Source organism: Thermomyces dupontii (assembly GCF_041956625.1).
Source record: "Thermomyces dupontii strain NRRL 2155 unplaced genomic scaffold VTN31scaffold_2, whole genome shotgun sequence".
Taxonomy (NCBI): Eukaryota; Fungi; Ascomycota; class Eurotiomycetes; order Eurotiales; family Trichocomaceae; genus Thermomyces; species Thermomyces dupontii.
The window spans coordinates 2,813,261-2,841,091 of record NW_027192308.1 but is presented as its reverse complement, the minus strand read 5'-3'; the positions used below and the strand labels follow the sequence as shown (position 1 = coordinate 2,841,091).

The following is a 27,831-nucleotide window of genomic DNA, read 5'->3' as shown; positions in this document are numbered from 1 at the left end:
GAAGAGAAGGGCCCCCTGAACCGCGAAATCTGGTGCAAGGTATCCCGGTCGTGGTACATGCAGGCCGCAGACAAAAATCCGGGAGTCGGCCGTCTCCAACACCATCTGGCGGTGCTTTCACGACCAAACATTCTGCAGCAATTGTTCTATTATTCGAAGTCTTTGGTTAGCGTTGAGCCGTTTACCAATGCTCGCAGCAGCATTCAGGTGGTCCTCTTTCGGCCCCTTCTACGTCCAGAGGGACCGCCGCAGATAGAGCATTTCCCTGCTCTGCTTATCGGGTTTGTTACTGCACATGGCGTGTTGTTCACTAGGGGGATGTTGTCTACGTTCCTTGCAAACGCCAGATTCTTCTTGCAGAATCTTGATTCATTCATCGGGCAAGTCGGTGCGCATTTTCGGGAGCAGGGCGCCCAGATTAGTCTGATCTCAATCGCCGCAATCTTCGACTTTGGTCAGCCTGACGCGCGCATTCCAAAACTCTTTGATGGAGAGACGACCCAAGCCCTTTCCCCTTCTGACAGGGTCAGCAAGGCCCGGGTATATTGGGAAGCAGCGCCGGACAGCCAAAAGGCTTCTGAGAGGCGGGACAAGACGCCGTTTGATGTTAACTTCAAAGATACCGATCAGGTAGTATCCTATGCGTCGTTTTTGGCCTTTTCTACGCTGAGGGTCGTCCTCTCTCAAAGCGGAAACAACCACATTTTACCCGCACTCCACGTGTACCTGGCATTTCTTTGGGCTGCTGCGTTGGTTCCTGAAAGTATGCTCTACTTTCAGGCTGACGTTCCTTGGACTCTACTTTGTGCCAATTTGAACTTAGCCTTGTGGTTTGAGACCGATATAGAACCGCTGCGAAGAGGGGATTTTCCGATGGGTGAGGCCGGCACCAACAAGCAACTGCCAGAAGATTTTTATATCAGGGGCTATTCGTGGAGTCGTCTCTACTACCCCCAGGACTTTTTTGTGGATATGCCGGACGAAGAAGCCCGGTATATTGAAATGCCCTCGTTTATTATCACACGAGCACGGAGGTGCATATGGTTAGGGCTCCGCATTGCAGAGGTGAGTTATGACTTAAATAGTCGACTAATCACCTATTTCTAACCCGAAAAGTTGGGTCGCTGGATCACGTACGATGCCATGAAAAGGAGATTTGCTTCGACAGATTTTGCAGACATGTTAGAATGTGGATTTACTCATCACATTCAATAGTATCGATGAATTAGAAAAAGTATGTCATCCTGCATATAGTTCGTAGTGCTTCAATCCACAGACAAGCACATTGAACTCGACGAATATATGATGTTTGCTCGAAGACACCAGATCTTTGGCATAATCTGCCGAAGCGAATTTTCCGGCTTTAGTATCAAATAGGATCCAGTATGCCAACTTTCCAGGTTAACAAAAGGCAGTCTGATGAGGTAGAACTCACATACCGCCAGACCAACCAACAAATATTTCAGCCTCGGAAGCTTGTTCCGGAAGCCTTTATGTCATGCATTGAGTGGAAAGCTGTCCGGGTCAGACTAATGCGATTGCGAACGCAAAAGTCAATCAAGATTGGCAGTGCCATTCGTATCAGGGGGTGCGTGAAGGTAGCCTAGTTCACAAGAGCAGGATAATTTCATGAAAGATCAAGTTCCTTTCCCTCGTAGACTTTTAAATGGGAGGAGGGCGTCGTCAACAATTCAAAACATAAACACTCACGAGGCTGATTGTCATCCACTGTAGCCAGTCGTCTCTGAAGGGGAGAAAGAAAATATGAGGACAGCCGTGGCAGATTCAGATAGGAGAGTACCGATTCATGCTCTCCTCAATCCCATGAACCAAGAGCTTCAGCAGCAGACCCCGAAAACGAAAAGTCAGCATCGGTTAAACTGCGCGCAAACAGGGCTCTCCCATGATCAGACAAATTTCAATCATGGATTGGGGAGGAATCTTTCCGAAGAGACAATCCTTGACCTCCCCATGTCGACGAATCCAGACTATTGGTTACAGCACCATCGACGGGATGAATCGGTTCCGAGTGCATCGAGTCGGGGTACCGTCCAACGACGCGCGTGCGGGCCCAGTTACACCAAGGAGGAAATGTGCTTCGTCTGGTACTACCGCGTCGACCTAGGGAAGACTTGGAAGGAAGTCCAGCGATGTTTTAACCGCCATTTCTACCATCGTGGCTGCCCCGGGCGCAGCATACCGAGTCTTCAGGCCAAGTTCTACCGCTTTATCAAAAAGAAGAAATGCCCCACCGTTCTCGAGCAACGGCGTCTCCGAGATGGCGAGCTGGAGGGATGCCGGTCGAGGAATGACGGGCTCCCTGCGTACGGCGTCGTAAATTGGTGTGGCGTCTGGTTTTCTTGGATGCGACCTGAACATGCTCCCGATGCGCAACGGGCCGTCCCAATGGAGAATCAACAGAATGCGACCTTCGAACGCTATGGATGTTCCCAAACTAGTGAGGATTTTGAAGTGTCCAGCCCTCTGTCAGAACCCTTTTCTCTTTCGTCCGATAGTGATAGGAAAGCTGTCCGTGCTACCCTAAAGGACGCCATAAGTTCTTGGTGACTATGAATTAAATGTCTGGTGATAGGTACAGTGTCCAATTGCCAATCTAGATTCTGTCGTTTCTGCTGACTGTATCAGCCTTTCGCTGAAGTCAGCTTAAACCAGGGCGCTTAGCGACAGCTCCAGGTCTAAATCTCCGGAGAAGGGTGAAAATGTTTTGCAATAATGGGGGAATCTATGTACGGTGTTATGTGTTTCTTCAACGAAGTTCAACCAGAGGAGTTGTCACTAGAACACAATACAAGGCAAGCTGTCTTGAGAAAAGAATAATATCAATGCAAAAGATTCGACTCCAGTGCCAGCCAGTCTTTGTCAATGCCTCCCTCCATTGCAGGAAATATAGAAAGATGGGTAGTAGTAGCAGAATTTGCTGTTTCTATCCCATTACATGGCCGGCTCAAATTAATTAAAATGCACAAACATTTCACTTCTTCAGACAACCTTGTCTATCCAGACTATGGTTCCTTTTCAGACCATCCGGTCTGTTCAGACGACCCCATCTGTCCGGACCATAGCCCTCGTTTCAGAGCATCGCGCACGCCTGCACACGATTGTGTTGTTCTATTGCCTGACCTGTACATTCATATGGTGCCTTGAGGACAGGACGGCGGCCTTTGATCACGTGCATCAGATTCGCGTACTGTACAGAGTCCAGGGCACTTCAGTGTGTGGTCAAGGCGGTCGCAAAGGTTCTGATCAATCTTGGGAATTCTTGGCGTTCTTGGCGCTCCGTTTAGAAATGAGAACTTGAAACCCTTTCCTCCAGACGGACAACCTTTTACACTGTCCGTCTCCCTGTTTCGCCTCGGTTGGGTGTTACAGGAGCGTGGATGGCTTTCTGTATTCCGCATGATGTTCCGCTGATGGTCTCCGCGCAGGCTCATCTTCGGGGTCTTTTTTCCCATGTTTCGATGCCCTGGTCCGCAGATTCTGGCGCTGCGACAGCGCACCAGGCGTCTGTGAGGAACCTTGAAGCTAGGTACGGTAAAACGTCTATAACCGTCTATCCAAAGCAGGCGATACACAAGACACCATAAGTGCGGTAGAAAGGAAGTCGTAGAGGAAGCGAAACTGAGTATTCGCAGTGGCCATGTGACTGCAAACCCCTAGCCACTGCCCGTTACTGCTGACCTGGGATAAGGATTTTATGCAGGCCAAAACAGCGTCTTTCGTCCATAACGTAGATGCCAGTCTTATGTTCCGGAAGCCGGCTCCATTCGGGACATTCGCGTTTCCCGACTCAGGACTCCAGTGGTGTTGCATAGACGGCAGTGCTATACTAGCGGCCTCCCTGGAGGACCTTGCCTAACCAGTAGACCAGGCAATCCATATCGTTGGAGGTAGTTCTCCAATTTTCCGTTCTGGTCGCGCCTGCCCAACAGGTTTCCAAGCCACAGCCGAGTGTTGAGATAGTGCAGGGTCATCACTCCCTGTTCCAAAGCGACAGCTCTGACAAGCCTCTGCCTGGAGCCAAGCTGCAGTTTGTTTCTCGGGAAGATCACACAGGCTGGCCCGGCATTCGTTGCTATCAAAGATGAGGCGCCACAGCCGGTACGGCCTCCATGCGGATTCGGCCCCTTGGCCTTCTTCAATTTCCGCGGATCAACCGTCGGCTCCAGCTCCTTCTTGAGCTCCTCCTCCTCCCGTTTCCGCTTGATACCAGCGACAATGGACGCAACGTCTTCGATGCCAGTCTTGAATTTGTTCTTCTCCACCCCCATCCGAACCTTTTCCGAGGGTTCGCTGAACGGTTCGAGAATCATGACGGAGCGTTTAACGTAGATGATCGGTACGCCGGGGATGGCGCGTGCGCCAACGCGCAGGGCCTGGGCCTTTTTCGTCGCTTCCCGGTGCTCGGCCTCGGCGCGTTTGCGTTTGCGCGGATCGGCGAGTTCTTCTGCGGGATGGGTCTTTTCTAGGGGCAGCGGCTCCGCCGTGGCGAGGATGTAGTGCTCTTTGTTGCGCATGGTTTCCTTGCTCGGGCAGAGGAGGGATAGGAGGCACTCGACCTCGTCGATCGGGGTGTTTTCCTTGTTATGCGAGCAGTGCCGCAGCGGTAGGATCGTCGGGGGAGGCAGATGTTGCGGGCGGATAGGGTTGTTTGTCTTGGGATTGATCGGTTGTGATGCCATGATTCGCGCGAGAGAACATTTCGAAAGCACTAGTAGAGAACAAAATCCCCGAGTTAGGACAGGGCCATGTATCGTGATGATCCGAAACACATACGTGGCTTGACCTTTCCATGCAGCGTGCGTTCCAGCGAGGGAATCAAGTCCATCTTGAACTGATGTATTGCGCGCAGGAAATTCGAGTCCACTTCTCATCAACGAAGGGAAAAAAAAAAGTTAGCCAAACCGTTGTCGAATATCATTCCCAATGCGATACATACCGAGCACTTGGTAAGGCTCGCGGAATCCGAAAGTAATTTCATATTGGTGTATAAGCTTCCGATACTTTTTTGATCGTTTGGCCCTAGGCATCCTGGCTGAATCTTCGCGAAGGTGTTTACAGTCCCTCTGCTATGCTGCGAAAAGAACGTCAAGCTCTCGAAACTTTTCTGGCCGAATGGCCGATACCGATTGAAGGGCTGGTCTAACCCGATTGGGCTAGATTGACTCAATGCGGCATCGGTGATCCGTGCGCAACCTCCACCATGCTGGGCTCCACCGAACGCCTCATCACGTGATTCGAATCTGAAGCTCCTGAAAGTAAATCTCCCAGAACACATCCAGAACTTTGCAGAGAATCCAAGGTCGAGAATCAAGCTCTTAATTGCCGTAGCAGAATGTTATCTACAGGTCATAAATCTACTTGTGCTTGCAATAGACCAATTAGAGATTATGCAACAATGTCTATCAGTACTTCAAATGACTCCGTATCAATGCAAGTATTCGATATTGGATAGATAGAATGTCGCTCCAATGTACACTCAAGTCCATCGCTTACACTGTCCAATGACGACGCTGATGTCATCCATTTTCCCTAACCCGCCATCAGCAAAAGACTCGACCATTTGATCGATTCAGTGTACTTACCGCCCTCAATGGTCAGACCCTCGTCAATGGCCTTTTCCATATACGGGCTCTCTGCAAAAGGATCTTGCGCGATGCTCAACGCAGCGTTTAAGAGACGCCGGGCGGCATACACCATGCACCCGTTGGCTTCCTTGAGTTCAATGTCCCAGAGATCGCCCGACTCCCACTTGTCGATGCTCTCGAGAACATTCGTCAACACTTCTTGTTCCCACAGATTGTCGGTGACACCGTCAGACACAGCCACCACGATGTCGTCCTCCTCCAAATCAACCTTGCTGAGCACCGCGTCGTTCCGCGGTTCATCGACACTGTTGGTGCCCAGCTGCATCGGACAGTCGAACCAATGCCACTGTTCTTTTGTCCGGAACACTATCGTCTTCTCCCGCGGCCGGACGACCAGAACCTTGCAATCTCCGATATTGGTCACGTAGAGAACCGGTCGCGCATCGGCGGCAGCCGCGCTGGTGCTGTGCAGGAGAGCCGTCACGGAAGTTGTCGTTCCCAACCACTGGCCCGTCGCCTTGACGGTCTCCTCGAACGCATGTTGCAGAAACCCCACGGTGTCAGGTTCCGACGCTTCCGTAGCGTTGCGCTCGCACTCAAGCGCCCAAAAGTGTAGTATCAACCGAGACCATAAGCTGTAATCCGACCACCGTCAGCCACTTCACCGGGGGGAGGAAAATCATTGTCAATCGCGGCCCTACGCAGCATGTCCTTGCGGCTTAGTCGCCCACGCTCCCACCCCGTCATTCACCCCAACGAAAATCTCCGACGCCAGAACCGCGTCATCCCCATTCGTCAGCCCTCGAATCAGCTCCCCGCCGACCGAGGGTCTTCGGTCCTGGCTCTGATAATGCGTCGTCAGGGGTTCAGAAAAGGACGTCGACGGCGGGGAAACGAACGGCGGCGGAAAAGGTCGTGAGGGACGTTTGGGCCGGAGCGCGAAGCCCGTCTCCAGCCGAAAGGGAATCTTTGTGCGACACAGCGCCGAAGTCTCTGGCCGGGGAGTGACCGTGCCGTAAGCAGGTCGGCCGACAAGGTAGTTTCGGCGCTGGATCGACGCTGGTAATGATGGGAGGAAGAATGCCCCGATTGTTACCCGTCGTTGGGTTGAGGACAGCGATTTAACGACCGCATTGGAAGCTGAAGAGAAGGCAGTCGACGCGATCATGCCCACTCAGATGTGCACCAGGCGGGCGCACAGGACTGGTGATGATCATTTCATAATAGGGGCGAATATGGCTGAAATAAAAAGTTCAGCTAGCGCATCACATTCGAGAGCAACAGAATGGACTCGAGCTGGCACATGTTTTGTTTGCTGGGCCGAAAATTTGCCTGAATCGACTCATTCGAAGCTGGATTACGTAAGCTGTTTTCAATTTTCGATTCGATTTTTCAATTTCAGATTTGAAAGTACTGGCTTGTAGTAGGCCAATGACTTGACGTTTCCAAAGAGTATCGATTTCCCGCCCTCTTCATCTTCATCGTCGTCGTAGTGTTCCAGATCGTATTCTTTCAAATCATCATCGATATCTCTGCCAGAATATATCAGTACAATCGCTACATAGAAGTAACCCTTCTTGATCCAAAACATACGTCGTCGTCTTCTCTTCCTTTTTCTTGTCGTCTGTCTTTTCATCCTCATCCATTGCATCAACATCCTTCTCTTCCTCTGCCTTGCCATTTTGCTGCGCCTCATCCAGGTCCTCTTGTGCGTCTTCTAGTTGCTGGCGTGCGAGTTTCGATATCCGCTCCATTTCCTCCTCGTCAATCTCATATTTTGTAGGGAATTGGGCGGCGACACCGCGCCGGATCCATGTTGTCGTTGTGATCATCGAAGACATGGTGAATCGTTCCAACGTTCAACTATTCCCCCTCTATCGATCCGGTCGTACAATTCTCGAATATGGATGCGGAGACCTATTCAAAACGAATTGGAGTAGGTAGATACCATTCTCGTCGATTCTGTCTATAATCTAATTGATCCTTCTGCTCTTCTTGCGCCGTTGCGATGGCGAAATTTGCTTGGATCAGGGAAGCAGATGCGTAAATGTGGCTCGATTGTAAACTACTTACCCATAGCGTTCAGCTTCAAGAGACAGCAGAATTGAAGACGCGAAATTCTGAGAATATACATCAGTATTCCTACTATCATCGACCTAAGAGGTTGCCGTTAATAAGTGCAACACCAGGCTTGGCTTTGGTCCAGTCAGCATGTTAACAGGATGAAAGAAATCAGAGAAACGCTATTTGTTGCCTTCTGTTGTGCTTAGCCTGCCCGCGTCTTGAATGGCAGCCTAGGGCAATGGAATCACGTGATAACTCAGGTGATTCAGTTTCCATGCTGGAGGCCTTTTTGTTTTTTTTTCTGCTCATGGATAAACGGCTTGTCTGGTTGTCGTGCTGCCTCGGGTTTGTCGAGTTTAAGCCGGTTAATCCACTGACAATGTGTCAGGCGGATCGTTTCTATCACTGGGTGTCAATGTTGTGTCGTCCTTGGTCGATGCATCTGTAGCTCAGTGTATTCCCTCTCCGAACCAATGGACAGAATAGAGCCGTATCGAGGACATGATCCCAGCAGCGATGCCCCTATTCGAAAAGAAGGGCACGGCTAGAAAAGCTGGAGCTTGCAGAGCACGCGCATTTTATCCCTCAACGCTGATGACTCCCGACTCTTCTGACTCAAATCTAGGCACAATGCAGGGCTAGTTCTCTGCAAAACAAGTATATATACAAGGCAGAAAACACTGCAACGGAGAGGATAGCTTGTTGTGTATAATGCCATGCAGCAGAAATCTAATCCCAACACGCGATGTCTGAGTCACCCCAACAGAGGAAGGATATGCCTTGAATTAGGGATACTGGGAATAAAGAGAAGATTGAAAACCTAGATCTGAACGCTGTCTTTACTACTAGCCAAGCAGAAGGCCCCGCAAAATCGCCAACCGTCTGTATTCCAACGCGGCTGGACGAGAAGACTACCAGGCGTTCGGGAACCTGGAGATCTTAAGTGCGTTCTCTGCGTCATTGTAGATTTCGAGACGCGTCGTTCTGGGGTTCCAAAAAACAGGAGAATGTCTGCGGTCAGAAATGCGCAACAAAGCACGTCGATATGTATAACAATACGGCATTCTCGGGCAACATCTTCGCCGCACATGACGTGCTAATAGTGATCCCCAACCTTCCGGACGGTGAGCCCGGGATGAAACTGGAAACTCCCGTGACCACGGAAAGCGAAGGACGAGATTTCATCCTTCGTCAGGACAGTATCAACGCAGCCAGGAAATTTTTCATCAGCATAATAATTAATATGCCGGGAAATCCCGCGCCATAGCGGTATTCATTTCTACTGCGGTGGTCCTGTCGAAAGGAGGGTACCTGTCCTCCGGAAGACTCAACGTGTCTCGCGTATCTGAAGCGCATGCATTCCCAGAGAGAACCGGTAGTTCCTATCCTATCCCAACATTAACATACACGTACGGCATACATACTGACCGATATCGGTATCATCGAAGGATGCAGAAGCACCTGTACCTGTCCCGCACTCCCCGTACCGTCTAGAGGGAGACGGGACACGACAATAACGGCCATCACCCACACCAACATGGCCGACGTGCCCGACCGTCCGGGCCAATCAACCAACTGTAAATAAAAGATTTAACGCTCACTCCGATGAGAATATCGTTGCAAAAATTCCTCTGTAGCTTCGCCCACAGGAAGCCTGGCTTCCACCATCAACTCCACCAGGAAGTCAATTTCATCGGGAGCCCATTCTTCCTCATTGCCCTCCAGATTACGCTTTGCCCGCCTTCTGTGCTTCCGTGGAGGGCGGCGGCGACGACGGCTTGCAGTATGATCCGCTGCCGACCGCGCGCCGTGTGCATTCGCAGAAGGATCTGGAGATGGGGGCAATTGGCGGTGTAGTGCCTCGTCAAACAGCCATATGAGGAAGCCGACCTGGTCTGAAAGGGGAGCCTCGAGAAGACGTTTGTGAAGGGAGCTACGCTGCTGTCGCTGCTCTGAGCAGCTCCGAGGGCTCCGAGGACGCTTGGTCAGATACTTTCCCAAATCGACCGAGTAAGCGTTGTCATCGGCATACGGAGTGGTTATGAAGCGACGTCGCGCGCTGTCGAAGAGCAGCGAAAGGAAGGCGAATCGTTCCGAAGGCGGAGCATCCAAGAAATAATGCCGAAGGGATTGAGAAGGAGGTAGAGGAGGAGGGAAAGGAGGAGGATGTTGCTCCTGCTGCTGCTGCTGCTGCTGCTGGGTGTCAATGAGAAGTTGTATCGCGGGACACTCATCCGGCATTTCGGCTTGCTGAGCCCGCTGAATTTCGGCACTGGAGTCTGCCAGCGGATCAATGATGCACCGAAAGGAGACCCAAAAGCAAAATCGGAAGGGTGGAAGCGCTCGTCGTCTCCCGCACCGGTAGGGGAACCGGGTGGAAAGGGAAAAGGAAAGGTGTGTCGGTTGAGGGTAGTCATACCTTCGGGAACGGCGCTATCTGCGATGATGGCCGGATCGATGGGCAGACCGACGGGAACCAGATCTCCGGCAGAAACACTCCCTCGACTAGGAGGACGGGAAATCTCCTGAGCGAGCTGCGACTGTATCGGATGCTCAGCATTCATTCTCGTAACTATGATCGTTCTCGTAACTATGATCGTACGCGGAGGATTGGCAAGAAAAGGATGCCGCGGCGGCCAACGCACATCGTCACGCTGGATGTGCAAGCGAATGATGGGCAAAAAACTCATATGCACTCGAAGCAGCAAATCTCCCCAAGAAAAATGACAAAGGTCGGAAGGGCCCCGGCTATTTCAATGGCTGCCGCGGCATCAGACAACCAAATTGGAGGCAAAAGGCGACGGATCTGGCCGGATCTCTTTCTCGGCCGGAATAGCAGAAGGTAGCAACAGATGGGCAAGGTGCGTGCGGCATTTTCGCAATTGGCCATCGAACTCAAACCGAGTCGCGCGAAACCTGGAACATGAGGCGCACATCCCATACCGGTCAGGCTGGGTGGATCGGGATATCGGCATCCGGCGTCCGCTGAGTGCAGTAAGCAAACCGGAAACGGGGCAGGCGGCGCCGCACACCAAGTTGGCCCAACCGCATAGAGCTCTTTTTCGATCGAGCCTTTGACGAGCAGAATGCGAGCCGGACGGAGCACGGTTGGTGGTATGGTTGGTAGTCATCGCACAATAATCGTATTGTGGCAAAGTCAGGTACAAGGCGGAGCGGCTGACGGGAAACCAACTGAAAGTCGCAACTCGGAAGTGGCCCCTTTTGTCCGAGCGGCTGTGAGATGGCCGGCAGGTTACGAGAGTATCCAAGCCACATCTTCCTACTTGCCCATATTTTCACCCCCTGGCTCACTCGGAGAGGCTGCCACCTCATCTAGCCATATTCGCTTAGGTCGGAGTGGCCTTGACGCCCTCGTGCAGAATTTGTGCCCTGCGCATATACCACCACTCCCTCTTTTTATCTCCTCCCCCTTTCCTGCTTTCCCGGCCCCGGTGAAGCGGTGACGGGGCCACCTGCGGGATTTTTTTGAATGATATGACTCATCATTTTCGAAGTCGTTGCGATGCGGAGCATAACGTGGAATGCAGCGTGCGTAATCGTGTGGTTGTGCGCACATGTGGGCCCTATGCCGGTGACTGTGCATTCGCTCATTCACCGCCGCTTGACGAATGATGGACCCTTCTAGCCTGGGGCCGCCGATGAGTAATGCAGAAGGGCTGCGACGCGGCGGGGATACTGCGGCAATAGGCAGTAAAGAACGGCTGGAATGAAAAATGTTTGTCGAAGGAGAGCCAGCCGGCTGAGAGCCCCCCATATGGATGTCCTCTCGTAGGGGACGCACGGAGAAATGAGAGAATGATCAACGCAGCGCATTGTTTCGTGCATGGGAAAAACAGGAGTCATTGGGGGGCATGGGGAGTCATGGGATATTGATTTGATGAGACGTCCGCCGGCCGGGAAGGGACAAGGAAAGAGGGGGCGGCGCAGCGCGATTGCACGATTGCCCCATTGCGACGCCAAAATACGAGATGAGCCAGGGGCGGGATGGCCAGGAGCCGAGGCAAGAAAGGGAGGGACGAGAGGGTAAAGAAAAGAAGAAGAAACAGTCCGGCCTTTGGGAGACGCACCTGCGCTTTATATGCGCGGCCGGCCAGGCAGAGCGATGGCAAATCCAAAACGGGACAAGTGTACGGGAGACCGCACCGTTCGCGGCAGGCGGTCAGACGAGGCGAGGGCGCGGTGCAATGGGAGCCGTTTTCGGCGCCCCGCTATCCGTCGTTCAAAGTACTGTATGTACAATACGTCGGAAAGCAAAGTTGCCTTGCTGAATTCCCGCATGCAGGGTTCTCACAACTTCTAGAACAACCCCCTCCCCCCGGCTTCAAACCCATTCCCCCAATGCTCAACAAGGCCGAGGTATGGCTCTTTGACCGACTCCCTCTCGATGATGATATGTAGGTTATGAGTAAGTACTTTCTCTTACCCTTCCCCTCTTCTCTTCTTCCCCGTGAGAAAAAAAAGTAGAATCAATACTAAAATTGAAGACAACAAAACAAAAGGGAACTGGGAATCATGAAAGACTCACGCCGCTGGTGATCTTTTCCTTTCCCTAGTCATTTTCCTCTCTCCTTTATTTCCTTTATTTCTCTTTTTTATTATTGTTTTTATTTTTTATTTTTTTTTCTTTTCCCCTCGTTTCCCTTTTTCTTCTTTTGTTTTGTTCCTTCGGGCGACTCGCAGAGCGCTACATTACCTCCCTCTTGGTCCCCCGCAGAAGAGAGCCCCCCGGGCCCAGCATGAGCCTCGTGTATCATTACTCCTCCTCATCCACTCCCCGCCTCGACCCAAATGGCCTCTACATCCTCCTCAGTGACATTGGCGGCAATAACCGCTTTCACTGGGCGCTGTACCTCTCCCAGCCTGCACCCCCTATCGACGCTGCGGAACCTGACCCTCCTCCATTCGGAGATGAGCGCACTCATGCCCAGACTGAGACTCAGACTCAAAACCAAACACAACAATCTCAAACTGCTCCAAATCAAGCCAAGCCCAGGCTCACAGAGGCACCATTTTCCACCTGCTCAGTGACCCCAACAACGACGCAAGTTGGACTTACTCGGTCCGGCCTAACACAGCCATCTCCAGCCTGGAGCGGCCGTTTCTCGTGGCGATGAAGATTGGCGACATCGACCCCGTCCTGCACGACGCGTTGGTGGAGAGGCTCGCCCAGGTCGTGGAAGACCACAGGTACTACTCTGTGCGGTTCCGCGAGGGCATGACCAGCCGCGTGTGGATCAAGGAGGCCGTCTGGGCCCTCGACGAGGAGGGCTACATCAACCTGGTCCAGTCGGGCAGCAAGGAAGTTGTCGAGAAACTGGAGAACGAAGCCATGATGCTCGCCATGCGATGTAACTACTGGTGTGTTATTTGATCGGTCGGCGCAGATCGCACCTCTTGCTGCAACCATCAATGATTCCTCTTATACCTTTTCGGTGAAACCAAAAAAGAAAAAAAAGAATAAAAAGATGCTTTGCATTGTCCCTCCGCCTTGTCATAGTGGCTGTTTTTGTTTTTTTTTCTGCTCATGGATAAACGGCTTGTCTGGTTGTCGTGCTGCCTCGGGTTTGTCGAGTTTAAGCCGGTTAATCCACTGACAATGTGTCAGGCGGATCGTTTCTATCACTGGGTGTCAATGTTGTGTCGTCCTTGGTCGATGCATCTGTAGCTCAGTGTATTCCCTCTCCGAACCAATGGACAGAATAGAGCCGTATCGAGGACATGATCCCAGCAGCGATGCCCCTATTCGAAAAGAAGGGCACGGCTAGAAAAGCTGGAGCTTGCAGAGCACGCGCATTTTATCCCTCAACGCTGATGACTCCCGACTCTTCTGACTCAAATCTCGTTGTATTCGATCGCCTTTGGGATATATAAATAGTATTTTACTTGGTGATCATGACCTACCAATGCAACGTTGCACGTAGTAACTCATACGGTCATCGCAGCCGATCTGACGCCAGGTACAAGTAGTACTGCCCATGTATCCATGAAGTCTGCCTTTCTCCGTCACTTTATGGTCCTTTAGAAAGACTTCTCCTTCATAGAAAAGTAGCTCAACCTGGCTCTCTCCTCCAAGGCAAGAAAGACTGTACGTCTCTCCTTGCGTGTCAATGGGTTGTAGTTTGGATTTGGTCCAACCTTGTCCGGGACAGAAAGTCAAAGACACCGGTAAGCCGGTGAACGGGGTTACAACCGAACCTGTGACTCGACAAGAACAATCGATGCCGTTGAGTCAACCCTTGCTCAGAGGACTCATGAGTCAAGCAAGGCAAACTCTAAGGAGGATGGGCACCTTATCGGATGGCAAGTACAAAAAAAAAAGAATTCAGCCAGGAACTACTTCCTAGTAAAAACATTCCCTGCAGAACGAGGTGGAGACTGAGGCTATTAGTGCTGCAAGGGACAAGCGGAGTCGTTTGGACTCTTGGAAAAGGACAAGTTTGCAGCATTTGCAGACGAACCGGTTCATCAACAGTGGAAACAGTGAGTTGAATAAGTCAGGCCAAGTAGTGTGGCCTTCTAATATCTACCAAGCAATCCATTACCTACCTCCATGTCAATTCCAGAAACTCGACTGTCTCGAACAAAATAACTATTGAATTTGGATTTCGGTCAGAATTTTCCATATATCATAAACTTTGCCCAAAGCTGGAGCAAGAAAAAAAAAATGAATCATAACTTACCTAGTTCCAACTTCCAGAAAACAGCTAGAAGAACTTTGACCCTCGCCCATGAACCACTACCGCCACTGATCATCACCGAATCCTTCGGCTTCGGCATTGGCCACAAGTTTTATCAGGAGCTACATACCTACTAACCTTACCCTTAACCAGCCGAACACAGGGTACATAGGGCGTAAGCACACTAAATGATCCAACTCACTTTGTAGGAGCCAGCCGGATCCTTCGGAGCAAGGGCATACAAGAGCTCAAGGGCGCAAGGCGCAGACACCGATGGTTATAGCGAGATCCAAGCAGGATAAGCTGGCCCGACGCGAAGGATCACTTTGCTTGGCAAAAGGAGCGTAGAAGAAACCAGAGTTTGTTAATGATTAAGGGTTTTTTTTTTTTTTTTTCTAGCGTTACGTCATAACTCTGGCATATCGAGTGTCGGCAGGCCTATCGATAGACATTTTACAAACGGTGAAAAATGTTGATAGATTTCTCTGATTTACATGGATCGGTTATTCTAGAACGACGCGGGCCCCTGCCCGGCGAGTACAGTCAGTGCCCTCGAAATGCAACAAACCGCCCCATTTTGAATCCGTTGAACCATATTACGATCAAAGCCAACCGTTAACCGTCCCAAACCCGGCAATGCACCATATGTACATGAGCTATCTAAATAATCCCATCACTTCACGTCGCATAAAAATGCGTAACCCATCAGCGTAAGGAATGAACGAGGTCATGAATCATGCATCTCGAAAAAGGCAAAAAAAAAGTGACTCTCAGATCCAATTGCCCGTAGCCAGGGGCCCGATGTGATCGTCAAACACGCCCCCGTAGAGGCCTTCTATCTCGCAGAGATAGTCTTCCAAAGAGTACTTCTTCAGACCTTTCTTCATCAGAATCTCCTCCTCTTCATCGAGGACCAGCGCTGTGCCGCCGTAGTCCTCCGCCACCTCGTTCACCTTGTGCAACTCGCGGCCAAACGGATGGTTGTTCGGGTTGAACATATCATGGCTCCGTCGGACGGACGGTGCCGTGTTCAGGGATGTCGGCGGCGGTGACATTCGCGAGATGGACCGCTGCCGGGCGAGCTCTTGGTGGGATTTCTTGGTGTGGGAGAGTGCCCGCTTGGGCAAGGCCGGCGCCTCGCCGTTGCTCGACGAGGCCGAGGAGCGGGGCGTGCTGGCCGCGCTGGCAAGGGTGGGGCTTGTGACGGTGGCCGAGCGCTTGGGCAAGTGCCCGGGCGACGGACGCGGCTCGGATGCGACGGCGTCCTCGTCGGGGGTCGTGACGGAGGTCGAGGAGGACGAGGTTGCGGTGGGAGATGTATCACTCTCGTCCGTCGTGCCGGACCGGAAGGACGAGGAGGAGGTGACGGTCTTGAGATCCGGCGCATTGTAGGCGACCATGTTGGTGGCCGAAATCAGTTCCATGGGCCCGGAGATCTTGCCGCGGCGAATGCTTCCGGACGAGAACTTTGTTGCATGGCCATGGCTCTCCCGATAGGGCATCGGGCTGGAGATCTCGGGGCGATTGCGCTTGGTGAGGGCGCGTCTGATGGTGCCAGCCATGCTGTCGGATTGGAGGGAAGAATTAAGTGAGAGGATGGATTGGAGACACTGTGCGTTTCGCGAACCCGGCCGACCGGCGTCGAGATGCGGATATTGCCTGCAATATTCCTAACTTCCTGACGCTGTCAGGAGACAATTGTGCCCTGGAACGGATTGAAAAGAGTGACTTGGATCAAGCGAGGGAGGGATCAGTCACGACACCGAGTCGTCAGGCATAGTATGTACTATGAAGGTATGACAGTGAGGACTGAGGAGAGAAAATGTCCGAGGAATAACTAATAAAAAGAGATTTCCCTTCACCCTCGGGTGGCGCGAGGGCCTGTGAATAATTCATAACTTGGGTTAATGTGATCCATGGTCGATGATACATGTATCTTCGGTGGATTTGATTAGGGTTAGTGACCCACCAGTCAGGTTGGGTCGACAAATGGGCTCGGCAGGGCAAGCGACTTGTCGGCAGGCAAAATGCCAGGAACCATCCATGTCCGTGGATCCTGAGTGGCCAGAACTTTCTTTGGCGCAAGGGCGGGGGAATCATAATTGGTCGCTGAGCTGGCTTTAACAGGTTAATTTTCTTCAAACTGCTCGGAATTAACGAGAAACTAGATTAATCCATCCCTTTCCTTTCCTTTCCTTGGGAACATCCTCCTTGCTCTCCCTTCTCTCCTCAATACTTAATCATTCTATGCCCAGTCGAGTCAACCCCTGACAATAACCTACCTACATCCATACTAATATACTGTATGTAGCATCGCTGTCGCAGCCGAGAGACCGCGTTTGAGACTAGCCCTATCCACCAATCACAGTGCGAGCTGATACGCTCTGCTGCCAGAAATGAGAAAGGTTAATCTGCCTGACAGCCAGCCAATCATAACTCTGGATTAACCATGTAAGGTTCTCCACGCATCGTCACTCCTCACGGCCATGTGGATGGCATCAGCTGGAGCCAGCAAGCACTCGCGGTCATGTGCGCCTGATTTGCCAGGCATCCAAAAAGGAGCATTTCAGATGCCACCGTGCCACCACTCACCAGGCACTCAGGCAGTGATCGACTGCGGCCATGTCACCATGTGGCTACGCTGGAGATGCCCATGCCCCATGGGGATCGTGTACTTTTTTTTTTTATCATCGGTCTATTTACAAGTAACTTACTTCTGTAACCGAAGCTACTTACTTCGGTCCGGGTGATTAGCGTGGCTCCTTAATTGACTCGGAAGACTACTAGTAGGATGTGAACGGCTTTCCCCTGGAACCCTTTCATTCTTGGATATTGACTCGTTAACCATCAAATCGATACAGAGTACGCTGTATTCTCTGTGGCAATGAAATATCAAATATCCATGCTCCTTCCCATCCACACTGCCCGCCGTTATCAGGGAAGGAGAGAAGGATGAATTTCTGAGTTCCAAGCGGAAACAGTCTTCGCAGCAGAACAAAGTATGAGTATGGTTCTTGATGACACCGAACGTTGTTGTGATCTGCGCGTGTGTGGTATCTGGAAGTGACAGTTACATCTCTTCGAATCCATTTCCTAAAACCTGATCAGTCCATCTGGATAGACTGAGTGGAAGTTGCTCTCCGACCTGCTCTGTCAAAGTGCTCAACGGTCATGGTAGGGATCGTTCTTCGAAGGCATTAACAGCTCGGCCAGGGTATATATATACCAATGGACTGGATCACTATCAAGGCAATGCTTCATTCTTGTTGTTGATTTCTTCTCGTTCAAATAGCTTCGACGGTCTCTTCGGCTGGTTCGGTTATCCATGGAGTAGGTAGATACCATTCTCGTCGATTCTGTCTATAATCTAATTGATCCTTCTGCTCTTCTTGCGCCGTTGCGATGGCGAAATTTGCTTGGATCAGGGAAGCAGATGCGTAAATGTGGCTCGATTGTAAACTACTTACCCATAGCGTTCAGCTTCAAGAGACAGCAGAATTGAAGACGCGAAATTCTGAGAATATACATCAGTATTCCTACTATCATCGACCTAAGAGGTTGCCGTTAATAAGTGCAACACCAGGCTTGGCTTTGGTCCAGTCAGCATGTTAACAGGATGAAAGAAATCAGAGAAACGCTATTTGTTGCCTTCTGTTGTGCTTAGCCTGCCCGCGTCTTGAATGGCAGCCTAGGGCAATGGAATCACGTGATAACTCAGGTGATTCAGTTTCCATGCTGGAGGCCTACACTTTTTCATACTGTTACTACAACGTTGGACGGAATTATTAAAGTTGATATCTGAGCTGAATTTGAGCATTCGAATCAGTCCATCCACTTCTACCACCAAGAACCACAAGCCCCGTTCCTTGCTGCAAATGTGCGCCACATTGCACTAACCACCTGAACTGCTTCATCCCATTTTCGAAAAAAGAAAATTTGACGGGCTGGAACTCAAATCATTCAAGAATCAGTTGCAGAAACGGATGTTCTATCAGTTCCCTTGCGGACTTTCGATCCTCCGGCAACCACGTCAGCATCAACTTCGCAAAGGAGAGTAGGTTCTCCCTGTCCTTCTCCTGCAACGGTGGGAGTGTGTCTTCAAGTTTTCGATCCGGGATCAAATGTTCGTGAAGAAATCGACCTATTAAAACTCGTTGTTAGCTAGTCTACAAGAAACTTCGTGCGAAAACTCTTGACTTACCATCAGCGTCGAAAAACGGACCATCAAAATACTGCTCAGCACTCTCGCACAGCTTGCCGTCATCTCTTTGTACTGCTGCAGACCATTTGTAGCCGACCATCGAGCGATATCTTGCGATCAGCTTCGGAGGCGGAGGACCCAGCAAAGCGATCATTTCCGCGAGATGCGCTTTGGCGTCATAGTTGCCGTGCTGGTCAAGGACTTGGGAGAATAGTGTTCGCCCCTCGAGAAGATCCCAAAGCTGGCACAGCATCCAATTAGTACATTTCTCGGCGAACGTTAGGGGATGGAACTTACCAGTACGCCAAGGTTCCAGATATCCACGCTCATGCCCCAGCCACATCCGAGGATAACTTCTGGTGCACGATAGCTGTCTGGCTGGATTGGATGGATTGCCCGTTCATCAGGGGAATCGAACTTTATCGAGGACCCAAAGTCAACAAACATTGGGATATTTTTCGCCCTCCTCAGCGGGCCGAAATCATTGTTGCAGAGATAGACCCGCCGGCCACTGGCATCCATCTTGTGCGGCATTGGTTCATAGGTTTCCGAATCAAGGAAATCACGGAGGATTCCAAAGTCTTCGAAGGTGACCATGAAATTGTCAAGCTTGAGATCTGTTTGAACTGTCAGTCCAAAGAGATTCATTCTTCGATCACGTCGTCGGGAATACTTACCGGTGTGTGCAATCTTGCAGCTCGTATGGAGGTAGTCAAGGCCGGCAAGAAAGGCTTTCACATACGCCTTCACCAAAGGAAGCGGGATGATGTCGTCTTTGAAATGCATCTGATACAGCCATAATGGCTCTCGAAGAGGTTCATACGCCAGACACAAGTGAGACCCATCGGGCCCATCGACTCGGAAATGATCCTTGGACGTTCGGAAAAGTGCATGGCCCGGATGAGACGGGTCGCTCGTCGCGATGTGCTGTTCGATCTTGTATTCCTCGTCGTCTGTGAGCGTGTTGATGATGATTTTCAATGCCACGATATTGTCCGGCTCCCAACAATACCTGTTTTTTTGTGTTCACACTCTGTCAGAAACCAACTCCAAAAAGACTCCAAAAAGTCGTACCACAGAAACACCTACCCATGCATGTCCCGAGCGAGCCACACTGTCGAGGAGACCCCCCAGCCAACCTTCACAAGGAGCTGATAGCGACCACCGAGAACTTCCCCGGGTTTCGCGGGATAGAATGCCTTGGAATCATATCCCGGGATAACCTCCTCATCGACCGGTTCGTCAATCGGTAGAGGCGGCCCTGAAGGTGGCACGGGAGAGGGCTTCTTGCGGAGCAAGTGAGCCAACCGCTCCAACGATAACTGCGATGACCCTGTCGACGCCATTCCTTTCTCCGAATCTGTGTGTGCCATATCAGTGATTTGGCAGCCAAAACTACCTCTGGCGTTGTCTCCAAAGGACTGAACGTTACCCTGACTCACGGAGTAGAAGAAGAATCAAATGATCAATGTCTCAAAAAGCACAGGCCCAGGAGCAAGGACATAGGAGAAATACCCCTCTCCTAAATACCCACGGCTGGTTATCCAACATGATTGAGATGTACCGGCAGTTTCCTGTAGCATTCGTGTGTTTTAAGGGATACTCCTCGACCTTTTTCTGGAACGCGCCGTCAAGAATTCAGAAGAGGGAATCCCAAACAGCGTTCAACGCATTTACAACTGGTGTCTGCCTCAGACGGATGCTTACCAGGTGGATTGATCTTTTTTCCGCAACACTCCGTACGAGTCCGAGTACTGTCGGCACAATAATGGTCGTCATTGTGTTTTTCCTTTTGTTGATTGTCAAAGGATGAGCGGCATCAATGAATGCGATACCGGACCAATGAAAGATACCGGGAAAATACGAAACAATAGCATGATACTCAGTGACCAAGGAGAATCCCGTAGGTTGGTACTGTGTTCTTCGTATTTGTTTCTCCCGTTTCATCTGTCGAATGGACGAAGGTAGGGCACATCAAATCACGTGATTTTAGGGAACCACCCAAGCAATCTATTTGATCGAACGGCTTGACAAAAGTTTTCGAATAAATAATAAGCATGTCAATGCAGAATAGGGTTATGCAGCACGGGTTGGGTGATTCAGACTCCCTTTGCTGCTGCAGTCCCCTCTCGTAGATAGTAGCCTACCCATTGTTGTTCATTGCTTGAAAGTTGGGTATCTTTGACTTGTCATTGAATATCTAATATCTCCTGAACTAATCTAGTCCTCGTCCATCGACTCCCACCCCTGATCATTATCTCCGCCTTCCTCCACCGGCTCCTCATCGTCAGACGAGTCGCTACTATCGTCATTGGCCTGAACCGTTCGTTCTTGGATGTTGGCCTCATCCGCCACCGCGGGGAGTCGGCTGGCAAACGTCCGTCGCACCGCGCCGTTTGTCGACGTGTCCCAAATCTGGACAACGCCCTTGCTGCCCGCCACCGCCAACCGGAAGCTGACCTCCGGGTCGGGAGCAAACGTCGCGGAAAAGATCTTGCCCACGTCGGGTTTCCGGGACACGATCATGCTGGGCTTGTCGTCTTGGATATTCCACAGCTTCACCTGCTTGTCCGTGGAACCGGTGACGATGAACCCGGGGATCACGGGGTTGATGTCGAACGCCGACACGGACGAGTCGTGCGCCTGGAGTGTCCAGAGCGCCTTGCTGGCGGAAGGGGTCGACGGCGCATTGCGCACATCATACCGGTATACCATGCCGTCGTCGGTGCTGACATAGAAGAAGTTGGGGTCGTGCATGTCCCAGCGCAGGTTCTCGACATCTGACGACACGGCCCAGCGGGCACCCTGCGCCTCGGGCGCCCGCATGTCTGCCGCCATCACAGTGCGGTCGTAGCTCCCGCTGAGCAGCACCGTCGACTCCTTCGGGTGCCAGTCCAATGCGCAGACCTTGTCCGTGTGATGTGTGTAGGATTTGGCGCACTTAGCGGTCGTTAGGTCCCACAACTTGACGGTGCGATCAGCCGACGCCGACGCCAAAAGGTTCCGATGCTGCCTGTTGGCCGCGAGAGCAAGAACGGCGTCGACGTGATACTTGTCGTTGGCCTTCTTGCTCTTCTTTTTCTTCTTCCTCTTTTTATCCGACGACTTGCTGTTGCTTTCGTTTTCGTGCTCTTCCCCACCCTGGCCCAGGATAGCGTTCGGGTAGAGGCAGTCAACGATGTCGAGATCCCAGATCTCGATGTCAGGCTCCATCGTACCCACGGCGACGAAATTCCCAGTCTCTCGACCCTCCGACCCTCGGCCAACGGGAATGTCGAGCCATTCGATGCAGAGCGGGATCGCGGGGAGCATGATGTCATGGTGAACGTAGAGATTGTCCTCCGAGTCCTCGTACACGTAGACTTCGAGGTGCGCAACTTCGTCCTCGACCTTGCCCGCAACTAGCAGGTTGTCCGTCGGCAGAATCTGAAGCTCTTCTCGTTCCTCGTCCTCCTCCTGGCCCTCGGGCAGCTCGAGATACGGGTCCTTCTCTCCGGGCTTGTAGTAGGCCAATGACTTGACGTTTCCAAAGAGTATCGATTTCCCGCCCTCTTCATCTTCATCGTCGTCGTAGTGTTCCAGATCGTATTCTTTCAAATCATCATCGATATCTCTGCCAGAATATATCAGTACAATCGCTACATAGAAGTAACCCTTCTTGATCCAAAACATACGTCGTCGTCTTCTCTTCCTTTTTCTTGTCGTCTGTCTTTTCATCCTCATCCATTGCATCAACATCCTTCTCTTCCTCTGCCTTGCCATTTTGCTGCGCCTCATCCAGGTCCTCTTGTGCGTCTTCTAGTTGCTGGCGTGCGAGTTTCGATATCCGCTCCATTTCCTCCTCGTCAATCTCATATTTTGTAGGGAATTGGGCGGCGACACCGCGCCGGATCCATGTTGTCGTTGTGATCATCGAAGACATGGTGAATCGTTCCAACGTTCAACTATTCCCCCTCTATCGATCCGGTCGTACAATTCTCGAATATGGATGCGGAGACCTATTCAAAACGAATAAAAATGGGGCAGGCTTACTGTAGTCACCCGGACTACACCTCCCACACAATAAACTCTCGCAAAACTCACGTCAAAGACCGGCCACGGTCGCAGGTCTTCGACGTTGCGGATGCTGTTTAGGGCAATTTTTCTGCATTTCATTTTTATTTTTTTTCGTGATCTCCGCCCGGCAGAATTTGAGTTCAATATCTCACCGCCTACCGGGTTTAGCATACCTAGATCGTCAGTTGAGCTTCGCATCGCCAGGTCTCCCACTCTCTCTCAGCGAACGAATTGAATTGATTGGAACTGGCAATTCGCACGAAACATCCAAATAAAGATGCATTCCCACCTGCACAACCCTGAAAATGCCAGTATGTGCCTCGCTCTTTCCCCATTACTTGACACCAAGATATTAACGCCAATCGATTAAAGACTGCGAGGCCGTCATCAACGCCCTCGAGGAATGCCACGCGAGAGGCTTTCTATGGAAAGCCCTCGGCCAATGTAACGACATCAAGCGCGAGGTGAATCGATGCCTGGGCGCCGAGCGGCTCGAACGTATGAAGCGGAATCGGGAAAAGGCGCGCGAGAAGCGCAAGCGGATCGAGAAGATTTGGGCCGAGGAAAAGCTGCGCATGCAGGGTATTGATCCGGAGTCGCAGAAGACGGGGTAAATAGAAGCTCGCGCAGGAACGTCGGTCGTGCAAGGGCATATTGTCTAGGCGTTGTGGGCGGTTTTTGATCATGAATTGGGATTTTCATAGGGTGGTTACTTGTACGAGTATGAGGGACATGCATCTGCATTTGTTGATGGGTCATAATCAATGATTCCACTCCAAAAATGTACATAAAAAAATGTCTAAGCTTCTCAAGAAAGCCAACGCCATGAATGATGAATGCCCAGAGATTGTACCATCATTATCCTTCGGATTGTTCATCATCACCCTGACCATTAGAAGCCTCAGTCGCAGCAGGTTCAGCGGGCTCTGCCTCCACCGTTTGCACTGCTGCCTTGGTACTCTTATGATGCTTCCTCTTTCGCTTCGATTTCTTCTTTTCCCCCTCTTCTCCTTCGCCCTTCTGTTGTTCCTCTTCCTTCCGCTTCTTTCCTTGATCCTCCGGCCTCTGTTTTTCCCGCTTCTTGGGCTTCTTCACGCTCAGCGGATTCGGCCCCTTGGCCTTCTTCAATTTCCGCGGATCAACCGTCGGCTCCAGCTCCTTCTTGAGCTCCTCCTCCTCCCGTTTCCGCTTGATACCAGCGACAATGGACGCAACGTCTTCGATGCCAGTCTTGAATTTGTTCTTCTCCACCCCCATCCGAACCTTTTCCGAGGGTTCGCTGAACGGTTCGAGAATCATGACGGAGCGTTTAACGTAGATGATCGGTACGCCGGGGATGGCGCGTGCGCCAACGCGCAGGGCCTGGGCCTTTTTCGTCGCTTCCCGGTGCTCGGCCTCGGCGCGTTTGCGTTTGCGCGGATCGGCGAGTTCTTCTGCGGGATGGGTCTTTTCTAGGGGCAGCGGCTCCGCCGTGGCGAGGATGTAGTGCTCTTTGTTGCGCATGGTTTCCTTGCTCGGGCAGAGGAGGGATAGGAGGCACTCGACCTCGTCGATCGGGGTGTTTTCCTTGTTATGCGAGCAGTGCCGCAGCGGTAGGATCGTCGGGGGAGGCAGATGTTGCGGGCGGATAGGGTTGTTTGTCTTGGGATTGATCGGTTGTGATGCCATGATTCGCGCGAGAGAACATTTCGAAAGCACTAGTAGAGAACAAAATCCCCGAGTTAGGACAGGGCCATGTATCGTGATGATCCGAAACACATACGTGGCTTGACCTTTCCATGCAGCGTGCGTTCCAGCGAGGGAATCAAGTCCATCTTGAACTGATGTATTGCGCGCAGGAAATTCGAGTCCACTTCTCATCAACGAAGGGAAAAAAAAAAAGTTAGCCAAACCGTTGTCGAATATCATTCCCAATGCGATACATACCGAGCACTTGGTAAGGCTCGCGGAATCCGAAAGTAATTTCATATTGGTGTATAAGCTTCCGATACTTTTTTGATCGTTTGGCCCTAGGCATCCTGGCTGAATCTTCGCGAAGGTGTTTACAGTCCCTCTGCTATGCTGCGAAAAGAACGTCAAGCTCTCGAAACTTTTCTGGCCGAATGGCCGATACCGATTGAAGGGCTGGTCTAACCCGATTGGGCTAGATTGACTCAATGCGGCATCGGTGATCCGTGCGCAACCTCCACCATGCTGGGCTCCACCGAACGCCTCATCACGTGATTCGAATCTGAAGCTCCTGAAAGTAAATCTCCCAGAACACATCCAGAACTTTGCAGAGAATCCAAGGTCGAGAATCAAGCTCTTAATTGCCGTAGCAGAATGTTATCTACAGGTCATAAATCTACTTGTGCTTGCAATAGACCAATTAGAGATTATGCAACAATGTCTATCAGTACTTCAAATGACTCCGTATCAATGCAAGTATTCGATATTGGATAGATAGAATGTCGCTCCAATGTACACTCAAGTCCATCGCTTACACTGTCCAATGACGACGCTGATGTCATCCATTTTCCCTAACCCGCCATCAGCAAAAGACTCGACCATTTGATCGATTCAGTGTACTTACCGCCCTCAATGGTCAGACCCTCGTCAATGGCCTTTTCCATATACGGGCTCTCTGCAAAAGGATCTTGCGCGATGCTCAACGCAGCGTTTAAGAGACGCCGGGCGGCATACACCATGCACCCGTTGGCTTCCTTGAGTTCAATGTCCCAGAGATCGCCCGACTCCCACTTGTCGATGCTCTCGAGAACATTCGTCAACACTTCTTGTTCCCACAGATTGTCGGTGACACCGTCAGACACAGCCACCACGATGTCGTCCTCCTCCAAATCAACCTTGCTGAGCACCGCGTCGTTCCGCGGTTCATCGACACTGTTGGTGCCCAGCTGCATCGGACAGTCGAACCAATGCCACTGTTCTTTTGTCCGGAACACTATCGTCTTCTCCCGCGGCCGGACGACCAGAACCTTGCAATCTCCGATATTGGTCACGTAGAGAACCGGTCGCGCATCGGCGGCAGCCGCGCTGGTGCTGTGCAGGAGAGCCGTCACGGAAGTTGTCGTTCCCAACCACTGGCCCGTCGCCTTGACGGTCTCCTCGAACGCATGTTGCAGAAACCCCACGGTGTCAGGTTCCGACGCTTCCGTAGCGTTGCGCTCGCACTCAAGCGCCCAAAAGTGTAGTATCAACCGAGACCATAAGCTGTAATCCGACCACCGTCAGCCACTTCACCGGGGGGAGGAAAATCATTGTCAATCGCGGCCCTACGCAGCATGTCCTTGCGGCTTAGTCGCCCACGCTCCCACCCCGTCATTCACCCCAACGAAAATCTCCGACGCCAGAACCGCGTCATCCCCATTCGTCAGCCCTCGAATCAGCTCCCCGCCGACCGAGGGTCTTCGGTCCTGGCTCTGATAATGCGTCGTCAGGGGTTCAGAAAAGGACGTCGACGGCGGGGAAACGAACGGCGGCGGAAAAGGTCGTGAGGGACGTTTGGGCCGGAGCGCGAAGCCCGTCTCCAGCCGAAAGGGAATCTTTGTGCGACACAGCGCCGAAGTCTCTGGCCGGGGAGTGACCGTGCCGTAAGCAGGTCGGCCGACAAGGTAGTTTCGGCGCTGGATCGACGCTGGTAATGATGGGAGGAAGAATGCCCCGATTGTTACCCGTCGTTGGGTTGAGGACAGCGATTTAACGACCGCATTGGAAGCTGAAGAGAAGGCAGTCGACGCGATCATGCCCACTCAGATGTGCACCAGGCGGGCGCACAGGACTGGTGATGATCATTTCATAATAGGGGCGAATATGGCTGAAATAAAAAGTTCAGCTAGCGCATCACATTCGAGAGCAACAGAATGGACTCGAGCTGGCACATGTTTTGTTTGCTGGGCCGAAAATTTGCCTGAATCGACTCATTCGAAGCTGGATTACGTAAGCTGTTTTCAATTTTCGATTCGATTTTTCAATTTCAGATTTGAAAGTACTCCGTATACCGACGCCCGCTTCATCGGGCTTCAATTCGTCACCTCTAGGATAAAATATACGGCAAGTTAATGTATACAGCATGCCTCAGATCCTTTGTTATTCCACCGTAAACCCATCAGACGCCGTGTCCTTGTCCCATTCTAATACTCCGACCCATCATAACGCCGAGCCGTCCATCCGTCACAAAGCCCCTGAACGCCGTTGTGGACGGAATCAGATCATATTGCTGCCAAAAGTCTGGCGCAACATGCTCATGTCGACAAACCGCAATTCGCCCATGTGCTCGTGCTCTTCCTTAGCATTCCGCTTCATGGCTTCCAGGGCCTCCTCGACGATGGCGCCGACGAGCTTTGAGTACGCTTGATAGTTGAGCCTCTGGGCCAGGCTCTGGCTCATCAATCCACGCATCCAGCGAGGCGCGCAGGGGCACTTGCGTTCCGGGGAGTTGGTGCAGTTTTCAGCGCACGTGCAGCTACCGATGCAGACGCACTTTTGCTCCTGGACGTAATGAAGCACGTTGAAATTGTCTTCCTCGCGGCGGATTTGTCCGATGGTCTTGCCTTCAAGCTTGGCGAGTGCCTGCGCACGGTGGGCTTTGATGATGCCTCGCTCCCAGACAGCTGCTCCGACCGTTTCCGGTCCCACGAAGAGTAGGTGCATCTCTGGTATCGCGGCCTGGCCACCAGCGGAGTTGAAATAGTCCACAAGGGACTGCAGGTCCTTCTCCGAGTACTTTCCGGCCTCAATGTCCTTCTGGAAGGCAAAGAACCAGTCCTCAGAGCCGATGACGTAGGAGGCACCTGAGCCAGCACCCTGTGGATTGGCGCGAGTGCTAGAACCCGCACCACCATTGGTGTTGTTGGTGGTGACATTGGTGTTGTTGTTGGCCCTCGCACTGTCAGCAGCGCTCTCCATTGTTGCGTAATGCTGTCTCAACGCTGCTTGCTGCTCTCTAAGGTCCTTGGAAACTTCCATGGCTCGGGAGGGAACTGCCTCACCGTGAGATTTATATATGAGCATGGGTCGCACGGAACCGTTTGTGAGAACGGTCACTTACTAGAGTCTGGAGGAGACACATTGATGGGCCTGCTAATGGGCGGGAAAGGGGCTCTTCGGTACCCATTTTCACGGTCGCGTCTGCTGCGGAACGCTGTCAGGATGGGACGATAGAAGTCACCTGCCCGGGGCATCCTGGCATTGAAAGAACTTTCCGTTG

At 51.7% G+C, this 27,831-nt stretch overlaps 13 protein-coding genes across 13 annotated transcripts; 4 read left to right on the top strand and 9 right to left on the bottom strand.

The window, feature by feature from the left end:
* Positions 1–57: 57 nt before the first annotated feature.
* Positions 58–3,531, top strand: VTN31DRAFT_3423 (uncharacterized protein; the record flags this gene model as incomplete). The annotated part of the gene is made up of 7 exons (XM_069403701.1): positions 58–763; positions 824–992; positions 1,049–1,065; positions 1,117–1,133; positions 1,554–1,588; positions 2,076–2,324; positions 3,447–3,531. The coding sequence occupies 7 exons, from the start codon at positions 58–60 to the stop codon at positions 3,529–3,531; spliced, it is 1,278 nt and encodes a 425-aa protein (XP_069262856.1).
* A 311-nt stretch (positions 3,532–3,842) lies between these two features.
* Positions 3,843–4,999, bottom strand: VTN31DRAFT_3422 (uncharacterized protein; the record flags this gene model as incomplete). The annotated part of the gene is made up of 3 exons (XM_069403700.1): positions 3,843–4,729; positions 4,795–4,852; positions 4,958–4,999. 3 exons carry the CDS (start codon positions 4,997–4,999, stop codon positions 3,843–3,845), a joined length of 987 nt encoding a protein of 328 aa, XP_069262855.1.
* Positions 5,000–5,497: 498 nt separating this feature from the next.
* Positions 5,498–6,774, bottom strand: VTN31DRAFT_3421 (uncharacterized protein; the record flags this gene model as incomplete). Its single annotated transcript, XM_069403699.1, has 3 exons — positions 5,498–5,550; positions 5,604–6,241; positions 6,308–6,774. 3 exons carry the CDS (start codon positions 6,772–6,774, stop codon positions 5,498–5,500), a joined length of 1,158 nt encoding a protein of 385 aa, XP_069262854.1.
* A 2,486-nt stretch (positions 6,775–9,260) lies between these two features.
* Positions 9,261–9,911, bottom strand: VTN31DRAFT_3420 (uncharacterized protein; the record flags this gene model as incomplete). Its single annotated transcript, XM_069403698.1, has 1 exon — positions 9,261–9,911. One exon carries the CDS (start codon positions 9,909–9,911, stop codon positions 9,261–9,263), a length of 651 nt encoding a protein of 216 aa, XP_069262853.1.
* A 1,039-nt stretch (positions 9,912–10,950) lies between these two features.
* VTN31DRAFT_3419 (uncharacterized protein) lies at positions 10,951–11,445 on the bottom strand (the record flags this gene model as incomplete). The annotated part of the gene is made up of 1 exon (XM_069403696.1): positions 10,951–11,445. One exon carries the CDS (start codon positions 11,443–11,445, stop codon positions 10,951–10,953), a length of 495 nt encoding a protein of 164 aa, XP_069262852.1.
* A 214-nt stretch (positions 11,446–11,659) lies between these two features.
* VTN31DRAFT_3418 (uncharacterized protein) lies at positions 11,660–11,991 on the top strand (the record flags this gene model as incomplete). Its single annotated transcript, XM_069403695.1, has 2 exons — positions 11,660–11,920; positions 11,974–11,991. The coding sequence occupies 2 exons, from the start codon at positions 11,660–11,662 to the stop codon at positions 11,989–11,991; spliced, it is 279 nt and encodes a 92-aa protein (XP_069262851.1).
* A 3,147-nt stretch (positions 11,992–15,138) lies between these two features.
* On the bottom strand, positions 15,139–15,930 carry VTN31DRAFT_3417 (uncharacterized protein; the record flags this gene model as incomplete). The annotated part of the gene is made up of 1 exon (XM_069403694.1): positions 15,139–15,930. One exon carries the CDS (start codon positions 15,928–15,930, stop codon positions 15,139–15,141), a length of 792 nt encoding a protein of 263 aa, XP_069262850.1.
* A 3,026-nt stretch (positions 15,931–18,956) lies between these two features.
* VTN31DRAFT_3416 (uncharacterized protein) lies at positions 18,957–19,370 on the top strand (the record flags this gene model as incomplete). Its single annotated transcript, XM_069403693.1, has 2 exons — positions 18,957–19,197; positions 19,267–19,370. The coding sequence occupies 2 exons, from the start codon at positions 18,957–18,959 to the stop codon at positions 19,368–19,370; spliced, it is 345 nt and encodes a 114-aa protein (XP_069262849.1).
* A 1,419-nt stretch (positions 19,371–20,789) lies between these two features.
* Positions 20,790–22,491, bottom strand: VTN31DRAFT_3415 (uncharacterized protein; the record flags this gene model as incomplete). Its single annotated transcript, XM_069403692.1, has 2 exons — positions 20,790–22,182; positions 22,244–22,491. 2 exons carry the CDS (start codon positions 22,489–22,491, stop codon positions 20,790–20,792), a joined length of 1,641 nt encoding a protein of 546 aa, XP_069262848.1.
* Positions 22,492–22,902: 411 nt separating this feature from the next.
* Positions 22,903–23,239, top strand: VTN31DRAFT_3414 (uncharacterized protein; the record flags this gene model as incomplete). The annotated part of the gene is made up of 2 exons (XM_069403691.1): positions 22,903–22,936; positions 22,998–23,239. 2 exons carry the CDS (start codon positions 22,903–22,905, stop codon positions 23,237–23,239), a joined length of 276 nt encoding a protein of 91 aa, XP_069262847.1.
* Positions 23,240–23,483: 244 nt separating this feature from the next.
* On the bottom strand, positions 23,484–24,642 carry VTN31DRAFT_3413 (uncharacterized protein; the record flags this gene model as incomplete). The annotated part of the gene is made up of 3 exons (XM_069403690.1): positions 23,484–24,322; positions 24,388–24,477; positions 24,552–24,642. The coding sequence occupies 3 exons, from the start codon at positions 24,640–24,642 to the stop codon at positions 23,484–23,486; spliced, it is 1,020 nt and encodes a 339-aa protein (XP_069262846.1).
* A 449-nt stretch (positions 24,643–25,091) lies between these two features.
* VTN31DRAFT_3412 (uncharacterized protein) lies at positions 25,092–26,368 on the bottom strand (the record flags this gene model as incomplete). The annotated part of the gene is made up of 3 exons (XM_069403689.1): positions 25,092–25,144; positions 25,198–25,835; positions 25,902–26,368. The coding sequence occupies 3 exons, from the start codon at positions 26,366–26,368 to the stop codon at positions 25,092–25,094; spliced, it is 1,158 nt and encodes a 385-aa protein (XP_069262845.1).
* A 460-nt stretch (positions 26,369–26,828) lies between these two features.
* VTN31DRAFT_3411 (uncharacterized protein) lies at positions 26,829–27,635 on the bottom strand (the record flags this gene model as incomplete). Its single annotated transcript, XM_069403688.1, has 1 exon — positions 26,829–27,635. The coding sequence occupies one exon, from the start codon at positions 27,633–27,635 to the stop codon at positions 26,829–26,831; it is 807 nt and encodes a 268-aa protein (XP_069262844.1).
* Between the last annotated feature and the right edge of the window lie 196 nt (positions 27,636–27,831).